This window comes from Nilaparvata lugens, chromosome 9, assembly GCF_014356525.2.
Source record: "Nilaparvata lugens isolate BPH chromosome 9, ASM1435652v1, whole genome shotgun sequence".
NCBI classification, from domain to species: domain Eukaryota; kingdom Metazoa; phylum Arthropoda; class Insecta; order Hemiptera; family Delphacidae; genus Nilaparvata; species Nilaparvata lugens.
Genome location: NC_052512.1, coordinates 40,443,839 through 40,460,478, shown reverse-complemented (window position 1 = coordinate 40,460,478; position 16,640 = coordinate 40,443,839). Strand labels below are relative to the sequence as shown.

Sequence of the window (16,640 nt, the reverse complement as noted above, 5' to 3'; positions counted from 1 at the left end):
CCTCTTATACTATCCATCAGAGTAAATCCTGCCTGTATGTTGTGTCGGCGAGATATCGGTGTGAAAACGGCTAATGGCTGCAGGAGCTCCTGCAATTTCCCTAGAAATGAGACTCATGTCAGTTGATAGGGCTTATAAATAGCTATCCATGGTATAAATTTGAAGAAAATCGTTAGAGCCGTTTTCGATAAAACCTTGAAAAACGGTTTTTTAGTAATCATCCGCCATTTTTTTCGCCATCTTGAATTGAATTTTATTGAATTTCTTATTGTCGGATCCTCATGGTATAACCTCAAGTTTAAAATTTCAAGTCAATCGGTTGATCAGGAATGGAGTTATCGTGTTCACAGACATATACACATACACACACACACACACCACACACACACACACATACACACACACAGACCAACACCCAAAAATCATGTTTTTTGGACTCAGGGGACCTTGAAACGTGTAGAAAACTTGAAATTAGGGTACCTTAATTTTTTTGGAAAGCAATACTTTCCTTACCTACGGTAATAGGGCAAGGAAAGAAAAAATATGCGATTCCAGTAATGCTAATTAGCATTGGTTACTACCACTCTTCTGCATCATCGCTCTCTCTCTCTCTCTCCCCGTAAACGATGGTGGAGTAAACGGTCAAAGATATCGCTATTTTCTGCGTTTCCATTGTTCCGCGCCAGTGTTGTAAAACCGCACGATAATTATTTTGTTTGCAATTTGTTATTGTTAATTAATTATTAATTGACCGAGCGGAGTGAGGTCTAAGATTCAAGTCGACGGTTAGGCATTTCTCTTAATGTTTATATGTTTATATGTTCGTATTTACGGCAAAACGCGGTAATAGATTTTCATGAAATTTGACAGCTATGTTCCTTTTTAAATTGCGCGTCGACGTAAATACAAGGTTTTTGGAAATTTTGCATTTCAAGGATAATACAAACGGAAAAAGGAGCATCCTTCATACACCAATATTAGAGTAAAAATCAGACCATAGAATTATTCATCATAAATAAGCTGACAAGTGATTACACAGATGTGTGGAGAAGCCAGTCTATTGCTGTATTTCCATAAGGTCTATAGTTTCAGATGCAGTAGCAGAAGTCTTCGGGGTGATTTACAGCATTTATTTAGGATTTTCGTTGAATAATAATTATATTGTCTATAGTTTCAATCTGGTACTTGTGGATGAGAATACTGCGTGAGGTCTACTGTTCACAGAACTCATAGAAAATTAGTACTATGACTACTATGGCTCATAGAAAATCCATTCTACTCTTTTGAGGAATTCAGGACAGTGGTAGGTAGAATGAATTATTAATGTCAACTATTACATGAAATAGTTAATTATAACGTAGCCCTATTATGGGTGAACTATTGAATGCTATTAATTGATATTGTTATCGTTACTCATTTTAAGGATTGTTATTATTGATTTTATTATGTATTTTGACCTAATTATGATTTTATTATGTATCGTAATTTTATAAAATATTTTGTAACGTAGCCTTATGTACTACTGTATCGCCAGGCTAAATAAATTGATTGATTGATTGAACTACTAGTGATATACAAATCGAAAAACTTTGAAAGATATCACAAGTAGAATAGTTATTTGTGCAACTAGTGCGCAAAGTGACAGTTTGCTGCACCGAAAGAAACGTTTACGCCCGAGCCGTAGGCGAGGGCGGAATGGTTTCTTGAGTGCAGCAGAAGAATTTTGCGCACGTATTTCACATTAAGTTTTTCCTACAGTTACCATTGAATATGAAAAGTGGGTAATTATGGGTAAAATTGCCTGAAATGCATCAAATGTTTTTCTGTGTAATTTTATTATTGATAAAAACCTTAATCCTAAAATCCTAAAGTCCTCGTTGTCGTTGGTTATAATATATAATGAATAATAATTAGCGCGTTGTGCTTGGTTGCACCTCTGCTCACTATAGCAGCCACAGCAGTCACTGTTACCAACTTCATTTTGATTTTGCTGCACTGTTGCTCCATATAACCTACTAAGTATTTTGCGTTGCCATGTTGCAAATCTGGAGTGCAGAAAAATTTTTCCCGCACTAGAGCGGAAAAGTGATTCTTTGCGTTCTGTAATCAGTGCAGCAATAGCCACTTTTCAACGTAACTGTAGGAAATAGTTATTTGTGCAACTAGTGCGCAAAGTGACAGTTTGCTGCATCGAAAGAAACGTTTACGCCCGAGCCGTAGGCGAGGGCGGAATGGTTTCTTGAGTGCAGCAAACGAACTTTGCGCACGTATTTCACATTAAATTTTTCCTACAGTTACCATTGAATATGAAAAGTGGGTAATTATGGGTAAAATTGCCTGAATAATGTAGTAGTGTTTGAATGGCGGGGGGCAGCTGTGTGGTGTGTGCTGTGGTGGCACTGTGCTGTCGTTGTCCTTGGTTATAATATATAATAGTAATAATTAGCGCGTTGTGCTTCGTTGCACCTCTGCTCACTATAGCAGCCCACTCACTGTTACCAACTTAATTTTGATTTTGCTGCACTGGTGCTCCATATAACCTACTAACTATTTTGCGTTGCCATGTTGCAAATCTGGAGTACGCAAAGTACTCACTTTGCGCACTAGTGCGGAAAAGTGATTCTTTGCAGCCTGCAATCAGTGCACAAATGGTCACTTTTCAGGGTATCTGTAGGAAAAATTTATTTTTAGCCTTTGCACAGCCTTAAAGTCTAATGTTTAAGTTAACGTTAACGTTAAATTTAACTTTAACGTTAAAGTTAACGTTAACGTTGAAGTCCAATGTTAACGTGATTTCATTTGAATTGGTAATAATGTAGTGGTGTTGTGTCAGGTGTTGGTGTTCTCGGGCTTACCTAGCAGCCGACCGGCGCTGGTGGACTTTGCCTACCTCATCACCAAGAACATCTCACTGCTGGTGTGTGGCCACGTGGTGTCCGCACGCGTCAACAACCGCACGCGCACCGCACTCAGGCACAAGGCGCACAGTTGGCTGCACTGTCACAAGGTAAGAATACCTTACCTTACTATAAGGTACTATCAAGAATGGTTAGCGATTATGGAACGTGCATATTTGTAGCATCAATTCGACGTATAAATTGGATAGCCGTTTATGAATTGGTAGACATTGAAAAGAAAGTTGACAAGTTCTACAGTCTTTTCTTGAGGGCTGTGGACACAGCGTATCCATTGCTACAGAAGAGGACAGGTTCAGGGGCAGCCAAAAATAAATGGTGCACACCTGAATTAAGAAATTTGAAATATAAATCTGAGCAGCTATTTCATAAATTTAGGACACTTAGAACCGATAATATCAAGGTAGAATACAACAGACTTAGAAGACAATACAGATCAGAAATGAACCTAGCTAAACTCAATTACAATAGTAAATGTATACAAGAAAGTAAAAATAAAATTAAAGCTGCATGGGAAGTAGTTAATAGGCATCTTGGTAGGAATAGTTCTTCATTAAATAGTTTCTGTAAGTTGTCCGGTGATGAAATAAACAGATTCTTCTTAGATAGAATAGAAGCCCAGAACAAAAACATCCCTAAGAGTACTTTCGACTCCAATTACTACTTATCAGAAGTGCCAAAGCCAGAATCAAAGTTCATCTTTGAGCATTTCACCGTGGAAGAAGTTTTTGACACAATTCACAGAATGAATAACAGCAACTGTCTGGATGTGAATGGCCTTAACTCTTCAATACTGAAAACGGCTGCTTCCGAAATCTCAGAAGTTCTAGCCCACATTTTCAACCAGTGTCTGGACATGGGGATTTTCCCTGACAAACTGAAAAGGGTGAAGATGATCCCTGTATTCAAGAAGGGTGATAAGTCTGACATAGAGAATTACCGACCTATTTGTATAATAGAAATAATTTCTAAATTATTTGAGATTTAGCGAACAAACTCTCATACTATGGCCTTGAAAACGCGGCAGTAAACCTCATTCATTCATACCTAACCAATAGACTGCAGTTTGTTTGTAGAGATGGTAAATTTTCAAGTGGCGAAGTTGTTAAGTTTGGTGTGCCACAAGGATCCATACTTGGGCCACTTTTATTTATCATCTACATAAATGACTTACCAAGTTTGATAAGCAATTGTCACATTGACAACCAACCCTACCTTTTTGCTGACGATCTAGGTCTAATAGTGAATGGTTCTGATAAACAAAGTGTAGATACAGTGGTTGAAACAAGCACATTGGCTATAAGAGATTGGTGTGCATCAAACAGTTTAAGCTTGAACCTACAAAAAACCAACGACCTTCAGTTCAGCTTCAACACCAGGTCCACCGACATAGGCTATCTAAAGTTCTTGGGTTTTATGCTAGACACCAATTTAAATTGGAAGTGCCATATAACATACATAGCTGGGAAGCTGAGTAAAGGTTTATTTGTATTGCGCAGGCTGAGACATATTGTTAGACATGATGTTCTAATGAGTGTGTATTATGCTCATATCTTTAGTCATCTAGCTTATGGCATACAATTGTGGGGAAACTGTTCCACAATTATCACACTTTTCAGACTGCAGAAGAGGGCTGTAAGAATTATCTGTAAGGAACCACCCCGAGCTTCATGTAGAGCGCTATTCCGTAGATTAAGGTTATTGACTCTGCCTTCACTTTATGTGTTTTCATGTTGTTTATATGTTAAAAAGCACCTGAGTAATTTTAGATTAAATGGTGATATCCATAGTTACCTCACAAGAAGCAGTCTTAATGTTAGAATTGAGAGTAATCAATATACAAGCTCTCAGAAAAATTGGAAATACATGTCGGTAAAGCTATTCAATGAACTTGATGTTGACGTTCGAATGATGAATGTTCCACAATTCAAGACTCACTTGAGGGATTTGCTAATAGAAAGGTGCCTGTATTCTGTGAGAGAGTTTTTTGTCTGACCAAAGCTAACTGTGATATATTGTAAATTGTGTTAGGCGTCTAAGTGTCTGCTATTATTATATTGTATTATTTTACTGTTTACTAATTGTATTGTCGGTCTTTGTATAATCTATTGTAGAAAATGACGTTGTTTGTAACATTTTTATGTTCCTTGACAATAAATGATTGATTGATTGATTGATTAAGCCTCTACCCACAGTTGGCTACACTGCAATGAGGTCAGTCCGGTTTCTTATTACCATAGAGAAACAATAGCGTAAGTAGATATCCCATGGTATAGGGCGTTTATGTCGCAACTTTCACTGTTATCCCAAGCCGATAGTTCACGTATTTCTTTCCTATGCAGCTGTGTGACGCTGGTAGTCTCTCAAATTGTGCCGTTCATACACTATCACCCCAACAAAACAGTAAAAATTGACAATAATCGACAGTAATCGGCTTGAGATAACAGTAAAAGTTGCGACATAAATTCCCTATACCATGGGATATCTACTTACGCTATTGTTTCTCTATGGTTACATTTTTCAGATATTATATCACTAAAATTATTATTATTCAACTTATTTAATATTATTACCACCATTTAAATAAAATGTTTAATCATCTTTTATGTTTATGTTAAATCAAATGACATCTTTTGGTACTCGTTGCTAGCACACAAACTTAGGTTTCACTGGCAACGCCAATTAAATTTACTATTTTAAATTTTATTTTTATTCCGTATAAGTATGAAGTATTTGTTTTATTTATTATTGTTATCTTTTTATTGGCAAATAAATGATATTCGATTTTTTGATTTTTAAGTATATTGACAGTGCATGTACAATATTTTATATAATGTGTCTTGGGCAATAAATAAAATTTGAATTTGAAATTTAAAGTAAAGATTTTACCTAATCCAGTATTCTTATTAGTAAGTGGAATTGTTTTATATATTTTCTGTTCTGGATTTATTGTATTTGATTTGAAATTTAAAGTAAAGATTTTATCTAATCCAGTATTCTTATTAGTAAGTGGAATTGTATTATATATTTTCTGTTCTGGATTTATTGTATTTAATTTGATTCATGGCAAAATAAAACTGATTTGATTTGTTTGTGGATTGACAGGTGAAGGCATTCTACAGCGAGGTGGATGACGTGTCGCTGGAGGAGGGGGGAAAGGCGTTATTGCAGGCAACCGGGCTGGGAAAGTTGCGCCCAAACGTGGTGTTGTTGGGCTACAAGGCCGACTGGGCGCAGTGCGATCGCCTCCAATTGGCACACTACTTCCACCTCGTGCAGTAAGTTATTCTTCCCCTAATCCTTCAATTCTATTTATAACTAGTAGTTCTGTGAACAGTAGACCTCACGCTGTATTCTCATCCACAAGTATTTGATTGAAACTGTAGTCCTTATGGAAATACAGCAATAGACTGGCTTCTCCACACATCTGTGTAATCACTTGTCAGCTGATTTATGATGAATAATTCTATAGTCTGATTTTTACTCTAATATTGGCGTATGAAGGAGGCTCCTTTTTCCTTTTATATTATCCTTGAAATGCAAAATTTCCAAAAACCTTGTATATACGTCGACGCGCAATTAAAAAAGGAACATACCTGTCAAATTTCATGGAAATCTATTACCGCGTTTCGCCGTAAATGCACAACATATAAACATTTAAACATTCAAACATTCAAACAGTAAGAGAAATGCCAAACCGTCGACTTGAATCTTAGACCTCACTTCGCTCGGTCAACTAGCTGGCCCGGCGAACTTCGTACCGCCAAATAGTTAACATGCGAGTAGTCGCACGGACTTGCGGTCGCGTCAGTAGTCGCGCATGAGCATTTTGCTCACACTCACCCTTATGGCTCCCTACACTATAAACAGTTGGTTTTGACAATGCTCTTTCAATATTTATTAATTTCAAATCTTTCTCAATGTTTTTTATGTTAGTATATACTATTTAATAGTATATAATAACATAATACATGGAGGAGATTCCAAAAATAAATACTGCATATTCATTGTTGGAATTTATCATTTTTATGGGATAAAATAATCTAACCATGAATGGAATGAATATACTTCTTTTTTGAATCATTTTTCGACATCTAGATAGATTAGAAAGATAATGAAAGTTTAAATCGGATGATGGAATATAAAATAGGAAGATAATACCTTTATATTGAAATTAGTCAACGTTCATTCTGTCATCCTCAAACTTTTCAAGGACTCAAACTGTTCAAGGTTGTTTAGAGGACAGTCACAGGGAGAATTACATGAGCTGCCAACCTTGGAAAACGAAAACTACCAAAGCTACATACAAAAGTTATAATTGTGCGGTAATTTACTCGCGTGTTAATTCATCTCATGACAAACTTTAGCTGGATGCTCACCTGAGGAGGCGCGATGCGGCATTTTGCATCCAGGTGCTTCTTGCTTATTGGTTTGAATGGAACAACTCACACACACTGAATCGGACATGGCGTGGACCGGTGTGATAAGGCAATCTCCATAAGATCAATACTTTATATCACCAAGCCGCGCCTCCTCTGGTGTGCTTAGCCTAAGCTTAATCTGATGCACTATATTTTCATGAAAATTATTCAACAATCAGTAATTACATTTTTATCTCAATATGGACTTCCTATGTGCTTAGTTGTGCAGCAGTTTGCATTTTTAGTTATAGTTGAATGCAGCTTGCTGGGAATTGATTGGTATATCTCCTTGCTGTTTATTTTCCCGTGCATATCCAAAATTTACAGCATTTCAAGTTCTACGACCCAAGTTTGGACGTCGTTCTTACCGCGGCATTATTAAGAAATGAAATTTTGTGAATCAGTAGAAAGAAAATTTAAAAACAGATCTACCGACGGCTGTTTGATGACGCAATGTTTTCGGTACACACATAAAAAAGTTATTGAATGTCAAAATTTGAGGCTCGATTTTTACTTTGCCCTATTACCATAGGTAAGGAAAGTATTGCTTTCCGAAATAATATTAAGGTACCCCGATTTCTAAATTTCTATACGTTTCAAGGTCCCCTGAGTCCAAAAAAGTGGTTTTTGGGAATTGGTCTTTATGTGTGTGTATGAGTGTATGTGTACACTATAGCTCATCTCCCAATTAACGGAATGACTTGAGTGGAATCTTGAAGTGCTTGAAATATGCCTAGAACCATCCTGGGTTAATTAGGAATTCATATGCAAAATTTCAAATTAATCAGTCCAGTAGTTTAGACGTGATGTTGCGTCAAAAATAATTTTCCTATCCCGTACGTGTATAAGCCAGTTCTTTCCTTTATTCTAGTATAGATAAGTTCTTCATTGACAGGACTCAAATTTTGTTTAGAAACCTGTCTTCCTCAACTTAATGGCAACCTCTGACAAAGTTGGACTGGTTTTTAATTTAGTTGCCAATTTTAAAACCATCTGTTTCGAATAGTTAGTCTTTCTAGACTAGATTATAGTTCTATCCAATACTATTAAACGAGAAATTTCTGTTTATATGTTTAGATGTTTGGATGTTTATATGTTTGTATTTCACCGGATCTCGAAAACGGCTCTAACGATTCTCACGAAATTCAGAACATAGTAGGTTTATGATATAAAAATTCCATTGCACTAGGTCTCATCCCTGGGAAAACACGCTGAAGGACATTAAAAGGATAATTATTATCTATCTTTGGAAAAACACCTGATAGTAATTATTTTGTCGTCTGTTGGTGATGGAAGCTTAGACCAGTTATAGAATAGACACGCTGGGAAGTCTAGCCTCTGAAGCCAACATCTACTGCCATATCACCATATCGTGACGTCAGCATCGGATAAAAAACTTTTCTGTAGAGTTTGTTTACATTGTTTTCCATAGCAGATTGTGTCTATTTCAGCGGGAGCGCAGCGGGAGTTTACCATTTTAATGGATAATAATTTACATCCTTCTGAAATAGACACAATCTGAAAGTTTTCTATCCGATGATGACGTCACGATTTGGCGATATGGCAGTAGATGTTGGCCTCAGAGGCTAGACTTCCCAGCGTGTCTATTCCATAACTGGTCTAAGGATGGAAGTGAGTGAGCGAGTTCATGTGTGTGGGACTGTGTCAAAATTATGACTCAGCTGTTGAACTTTTGTAATCATTCAATCAGGTACTTAGTGCCGGTTGCAAAAAAGCCGGGTTATCCTGATTAATTCCAGTAGATCAATCCTTTTGAAATGGTCTTCTCTGATTTGGTTCACATGAAGTTAATCAGGATTAAAACTTAACCGGCTTTTGTGCAACTGGGCCTTTGTGAGAGAAATTTTTGCATTCCTCTGTGAATTAATCTCAATTTACTGTTATTAGATAGAACATTTCTGTATGAATGTTATTATAATTTCTTCTTTCATAAAAGTTTTTTTTTGCTTTTGTACTCCAGAGCGAAGCTCGGTCCCCGATATTGAACACCGATATTAGATATAATATAATTATATAATAGTAGAACCTCTGTATAACGAAGTCAATTATCCCGAGAAAAAATTCTCTGTGGAGAGGTATTCGTTATCGAGAAGTTTTTCTGTCAAGAAAACTGGCATGATCTTATGGATCTTATAATATATCACGGGCCGTAATTAAATGAATATGGTACATAAAACATAAGATCGAGAACGTAGATAGTGACATTTTATAAAATTGAAATGTATGACAAAAGCAAATGATGGGAGGATGGGGAAATCCAGCATTCCCGTTCCTTCATTCATAAATGGCGAGTTCTAACAATTGAAATGTGTGTTAGAAGCAAGGATGAGAAAGTCCAGTCGTTTACCTGCCTGCTCTAAGAATAAATTCTTGGAATTCTACATTTCCAGTAACTTGCATTCAATTTCCGACATGTGTTTCAACCTGTTTTGGCTGTATACCACCCTCATGTGTTTCAACCTGTATTGACTGTCTACCACCCTATCTTCCTACCTGAATTGCCATCATTTTTAGTCTATTGACCTTTCTGCTGAAACTAAACAATTACTTGAAAATGACTGTCTGGTTCCTATACACACTACATTTTGTATGTTGAAGTGAAGAGAAAACTTTGTTGTTGAGAGGTCCGAAATTCGTTAGACGTAAATAAGCAGCCAAAACTCTAAAATGTCATGGGACCAGGTAAAAATTCGTTGTGTAGAGGATTTCGTTAAGTGGAGGTTCGTTATAGAGAGGTTTGACTGTATATAAAAAGCCTGTGGTACATTTCTGTAAGTTTTGTAATTCTGAATGATCAAATAAATAAACTGTGATTTGTATTGTAGCAAATCGCTGGACCTGTACATGGCGGTTGCAATTCTGAGAGTGCCTGGGGGGTTGGACCACTCCAAGCAGATGTCGGATGAACCTGAAATCCTCGCTCTCGACGAGGGCAACACCAGCATCCTCAACACCAGGCAGAACTCGCAGGAGTCGATTCCCAGGAATGTTTCCTACTCGCAAATGTCTCAAGGTTGGTGTATTTTACAAATATTTCTATAATTAGAATTATTAATAATTATTATATTATTAATAATATAATTATCAATAATTATTAATTCTATAATTAGAATTATTACAACATAGAATTATTGAACACATTCATAGGTGAATAGAAGAATATTGGTTGAGTTCAAAGCCACTGATCGGTGAGTGAACGATGAGATCGGTGAGTGAACGTGGCTCTGAACGAAGCACTGTTTTGTCGTTGAACGATGCATAGACTCACATGCAGCGCTAGATTATTTGGAATTGAAATCGGCCATTAAGGGGACAGCCTGAAAGATTATTACATACTAAAGATATTGAAGATTTTTGTGATCTATAATATTACAAAAAATATATATTACATAATACCTCGCGCTAAAATACCTCAATGGAACCTTTAATTTCAAGTATGAGCTAGCATTGGGAAGGCATAGGTAATGTGCGTTTATACCTCTTCAAGGTCTTTGGTCTAACTGTTAAGAAAAAAAATACGTCATATCCGGTTCGTTCACTGATCAGTTAATCGTACTTTTCCACCGATGGAAAAGAACGTAAATAGAGTAGCTGAACGTAAAACATACATGACTGAATAAGAGGTTGTTTACAAATGATTGGAAGTTTTCAGCTGAGCTTTAGGGTTTACGAGTTTGTGTTTTTTGAGTAGTTCCAAATTTCTTAAATAACTCAATATTATTCGTTAAAAGTGGTAATTGAGTGGAATATTTCTAATTAATTCATCAATTTAAGACAGCTAAATTCAAAATTTATAGTTTTAATGTTTATTTTGGTCCAAAATTTTATAAAAATTGTACACGTGAAATTCTAACCTTATCTTGGACTTTGTCACCTATAAATTTGGAAGAAAAATAGCACAAGGACTACCTTATTATTTTATCTTTCAATGTTATTACATTAGTGTCATTTGCATTGTAAATGAATAAATAAATAAATAATGATGGACTCCATTATAATGTATTTAGGAGCAGAGAAATGCATGATTCAAAATAAATTGAAAATGCATGATTGCAAATTCAATAACATTTAAAATATTTTACAAAGCATTTAAAACTACTCCAATCACCTGATGGTTTCCCATTTTAATTGATTACAATGAAATAGGTTAAGTTCTAGTTTTGTTTACAAAATATGATCAACAAGGGAAACATCTGTTAGTCATGACTCATGAGCAACCGTTCAGCCACAGAATACACACAAAATGGAAGGTATCAATCTAACCAAGATTTGAGTGCACCAAGACCACGACACATGACTGCATCATCTTGTTAGAAATTGAAAATATTGCTGTATTACAATGCTACACTTTCTTTCAAGATGGCGGATTATGGCGTCAAGATACTAGCCGACTTTCCATTATGTGGTTCATCTGTGATCAGGTTTTTTACTGAACGTAAAAAAACCTGATGGAATTGATCAGTGGCTTTGAACTCAACCAGTAAGGCTTGGTTTCCGAGCTCGGGATTCAGCTGAGTTCTAGACTTTAAACAGCTGAAGTCAGAAAACTTTTGCTTTCCGAAACGGGGCGTAGTCGCAGTCCACTCTTAGACCAGGGGTCTCCAACCTTTCTTATCCAATGGCCACATTGTTAATTCGTGGGAGGCTTAGAGGGCCAATAACAAGGATGTACGTGGAATTTGACTTGTGTGGGGACACACGACGGGGGATTTGGTGGGAGTGTAAAATTATTATATTTCCATTAAAATTATATGAGGAGTTTCAAGTACGTTTAATTAAAGCACAGGAAGAAACAAACCAATTCATTTCATTTGAAAATATGAAATATATAACACCAACTCACCTCTTCTTAAGGACTCGCCACACCAAGCTCGCCAGTACCGCCGAGGTAGTACCGCTGGTGGTAGTTTTCTCGGCTGAGCACGCCACACCGAAAAACGTCCGCTAGCGGTAGTCTCCGAGTAGTGTGTCTAGTAGTGGGGGGAGGGCGTGACTACAGCACTCAGCTCTGCACTACCTCTTCGAATCGCCTGCCATGTATTCAGGTTGAGTGCGCCACACTGAGCTCGCTTTTTGTCCGCCGTACTACCTCTCAGCGAACTTTTGTTGAATCGCCTAGCAGGCGGTCGTAGGTGGTAGTGCGCCGTACTACCGCCGCGGTAGCGAACTCGGTGTGGCGCGCTCAACCTGAATACATGGCTAGCGATTTTTAAAACTTCGCTACCGCCGCGGTAGCGAGCTTGGTGTGGCGTGCCCTTTAGAAGGCAACTCTACTACATTAGCAGTAAATTCATAAATATACTAGAAAGTGAATTTCCACTTAATAATTTCCGAAATAATAAACACAGAAAAAGAGCCATAGAGGCATGACTAAACTTGAATTATTTCCAATCGTTGACTTTTATACAATAATCAACTTCATATTATAAATTATATTTTCGAACACTTCATACGCTAGATTCAAGTTTATATACTGGGTCCGGCAGTCAAACCTGACGGTTTTTAAGTGGGGATAGGTGGTGGTGGGGGTGACTGGGCGGGTGGGGATGGGCGCCATCTTGTTCACCTTGAGTGGAAGTTCATTAGTTCAGTAACAATGGAGCGTTGGGACCGCTGTACATCGTGCGTTTGTAGTCGAGACGTTTTTTAGAAATAATGATTCTGTGATTCTAACGCAAAGGAGTTTCCGTATACGGTTTAACATTCCCCCTCGTGGTGCGATCCCGTCACGAAACACAATTCTTCTGTGGGTTCGGAACTTTCAGAACACTGCGTTTGGAACCACAAGAAGGAGAGGAGGATCACCTCGAACGGTAAGAACTCCTGCTAACGTTGAGGCTGTTCGACATGCTTTTGAACGGAGCCCTCGTCGCTCTGCCATTCGTCACGCCCAAGCTCTTCGGATCTCCGACCGGTCTGTGAGACGTATTCTTCATGACGACTTGAGCTTCCACCCTTACAAGATTGCTATTGTTCAAGAGTTACAAGCAGGAGATTTTGGTAGAAGGTTGAATTTTGCTGAAACCATGTTAAGAAAGATTGAGGAAGACCCTGGAATCATTGTTTTGACTTCAGACGAAGCTCATTTCCACCTTAATGGATGTGTTAATAAACAAAATTTCCGTTATTGGGCCCCAAATAACCCACGGGAACTTCATCAGCGGCCTCTTCACTGTGAAAAAGTAACTGTCTGGGCTGCAGTGTGTAGGTCAACAGTTATAGGGCCTTATTTTTTTGAAGAGGGTGGCCATACAGTGACAGTGAACTCAGAGCGTTATGTTGCCATGATCCGTGACTTTCTCATTCCTGAGTTACGTCGCCACCGCATACCTCTCAGGAGGGGTATGGTTTCAGCAGGACGGAGCTACTGCCCATACCTCGCGGGCCTCCATGGCTCAACTCAGAGGATTTTTCCCAGGCAAGCTGATCTCGCTCAGGGGTGACATTGAATGGCCAGCACGTTCTCCCGACTTGTCAAATCAAATCAAATCAAAATCGTTTATTGCACAAAAATATATACAGAATACAACTGAAAGGAAATTGACAACTTTGTGCTACACGTCGGCAAAAGAAAACTTGTACGCCGACGTGGAGTCTTAATATAACTTATTCACTTATACATTAATATTAATATATAAAATGATCCTACAATATTATAATATAGGCTAACAGTAATTAACATTCAACCAACTAAATATTCCATTCTAAGAAATAACAATAAATTAAAGATATACATAAAGCTGAATTTAAGATTCATACAACATCAATCAATATTAAACCAAATCATTAATTGAATAAAAATAATTTTCTTTCACCCAGGTATGGAAATCTTTTATTTTAGGCTTCTTTAACAACCATCCTCTTGGAACTTTATTATAGAGTTTATTTCTCAAATATGAAATACTTCTACGGGATAGGGTGCTATCAACTCTTTCAATTGTGATTAAGTTTTGAGCGACTTGTCTAGTTACTCTTGAAAATTTTGAATATTTTTTAATTTGAGCACATGTTTCTTAATAGTCTTTAAAATGAACAATTGTCTTATAGTGAACAGATTGGAATTTTGAAACAATGTGACACTTGGGAATCTCTCGGATACCTCATTATTGTTTTGATAACTAACTTTTGTAAAACAAATAGAGGTTTTAAAGTTGAATCAAAAGTTCCTCCCCATATAGAATTACCATACTGAACTAAGGATTGGAATAGAGCAAAATAAACAGATTTTAGTAATTTTAGACTCAAAATACTTCTAAGCATGTACATTTTCAAATTGACCACCCTTAATTTTCTACAAAGGTAGCCAATCTGAGGTGACCAGCGTAGATGCTTATCAACAAAAATACCAAGATACTTGTAATTGTTTACACTCTCAATAACCTCATTGCAAGATTCACATGGATACCTGTTACAAGCATTATTCAAACAAAGCCTGTTCATATCTAGATCTCCTCTTGTTGTTGGACTGAAGGTCATACATTTTGTTTTACCAAGATTTAGTCTCAATAATTACATTTTAGCCACTGAGAAACCTTATAGTAACCCACTTTTGTTTGCTTGATAACATCTTCCCAGGAACCTTCTTGGAAGATAAGTGCTGTGTCATCAGCAAAACAAATTGTCTTAGACCCAACTGAGTCCAGTACACTAGGCAGGTTATTAACATAGATCAAAAATAAAACTGGTCCCAATACAGTCCCTTGAGGTAGACCCCATGTCACATCTCTAATCTCACTATTACTACCACCACAGCTAACGATTTGGCTTCTACCCCTTAGATAACTTTCAAAGAAATCTAACTCTATTCCTTGAATACCAATATTAGATAGTTTCTGGATCATTTTATCATGTGGTACTGTGTCAAAAGCCTTGGCCAGGTCCAGAAACATTACCAAGGTTTTTTTATTTGTTTTGAAACCATTGTATATTGTCTCAGTTAAGGACTCCAATGCATCCTCTGTGCTTCTACCCTGTTGGAAACCAAACTGCCTCTTATCAAGGATTTTATTAACATCTAGATATTCAACTAATCTTTTCTTTACCAATTTTTCGAAAATTTTAGAAATAGAACTTAGCAAGCTAATTGGTCTATAATTTTGAGGTATTTCTTTACTCCCCCCCTTGTGTAAAGGAATAACTTTTGCATGCTTGAAATGCAAGGGAAGTATCCAGATGAAAAACAACAATTGAAAATTTCTGAAAGAGGTTTAGAGATTGTGTCAGTTAATAGTTTTAGCACGCTGTTGGATATGTTATCCCATCCAGGTGCCTTATTATCATTCAAACTTTTGATTACTTCCTTGATTTCTGTTTCAGTAACAAAATTGAAATTAATGCATTTTCAATATCTATTGTTTGTTCCAAATATTGATCTTCATTCTGTCCATGTATATCAATTTCCTGCGCTTGATTTATACCTACATTCACAAAATAGTCATTCAAAGCATTAAGATCTTGATTTACATGTAATTGTGAATTCTTATTTACCCCAATAATTGCTTGATTTATCAAAGACCATATCTTCTTAGGGTCACCTTGAGCTTTATTTATTTCTGATTGATAATATAAATCTTTTGCTTTTCTAATTAGATCTACTATTCTATTTCTGTAAGACAGGAATTTCCTTCCCAGCTCTACATTAAATGGTTCATTTTTCAATCTTTTATATAATCTATCTCTTATAGTTATGGACTTTAGAATTCCATTGGACATCCAAGGTTTCAAATGTTTTTTAGTTAAATTAACCTTTTTAATAACTGTTGCTCTACTGATGCACGTTTTTACATTATTTACAAATTCATTTACTAATGTTTCAATACTTCTATTCGCGTCAATCTCCCAATTCATTAAAGCACTCTCCTCTAACAACTTTTCTTTATTAACATTCCTCACTTCAATAAACTTACATGGCTTACTAGATCGAGAACAAACATCTTTTTTAATTGATGCGTGAAGAGCAGTCGCATAATGATCAGTAATTGACATTTCTAATACAGCAGTTTTTAATGAGTCATTATGTTTGGATTTAGAAAAAATATGGTCTAAACAAGTATTTGAAGCAGGACGAGTTTTTCTATTGACAAAGGACTCAAACCCATGCGAACTCATAATAGACAAATAATCATGCGTTTTTTTAGAGTTACATAACAAATCAATATTTACATCACCTATCACTAATGAATAATCAAAATTAAAGCATGAACCATTCATATAATTATCAAGTTGTCCCCTTGTGACTTTTATCTGTGGGGGTATCTCAAGGGAAGAGTGTATGTTGACAAGC

At 36.6% G+C, this 16,640-nt stretch overlaps 1 protein-coding gene across 6 annotated transcripts in view; it reads left to right on the top strand.

Annotated features, from left to right (window-relative positions):
- Positions 1-16,640, top strand: part of LOC111062054 (solute carrier family 12 member 2-like) — a 184,199-nt gene that overhangs the window by 132,252 nt on the left and 35,307 nt on the right. For all 6 annotated transcript variants that reach the window (XM_039435870.1, XM_039435869.1, XM_039435874.1 and 3 more), the window contains 3 exons: positions 2,834-3,007; positions 6,021-6,193; positions 10,183-10,370. In XM_039435870.1, coding sequence (XP_039291804.1) covers positions 2,834-3,007; positions 6,021-6,193; positions 10,183-10,370 — 535 coding nt within the window. The remainder of the gene's footprint in view (positions 1-2,833; positions 3,008-6,020; positions 6,194-10,182; positions 10,371-16,640) is intronic.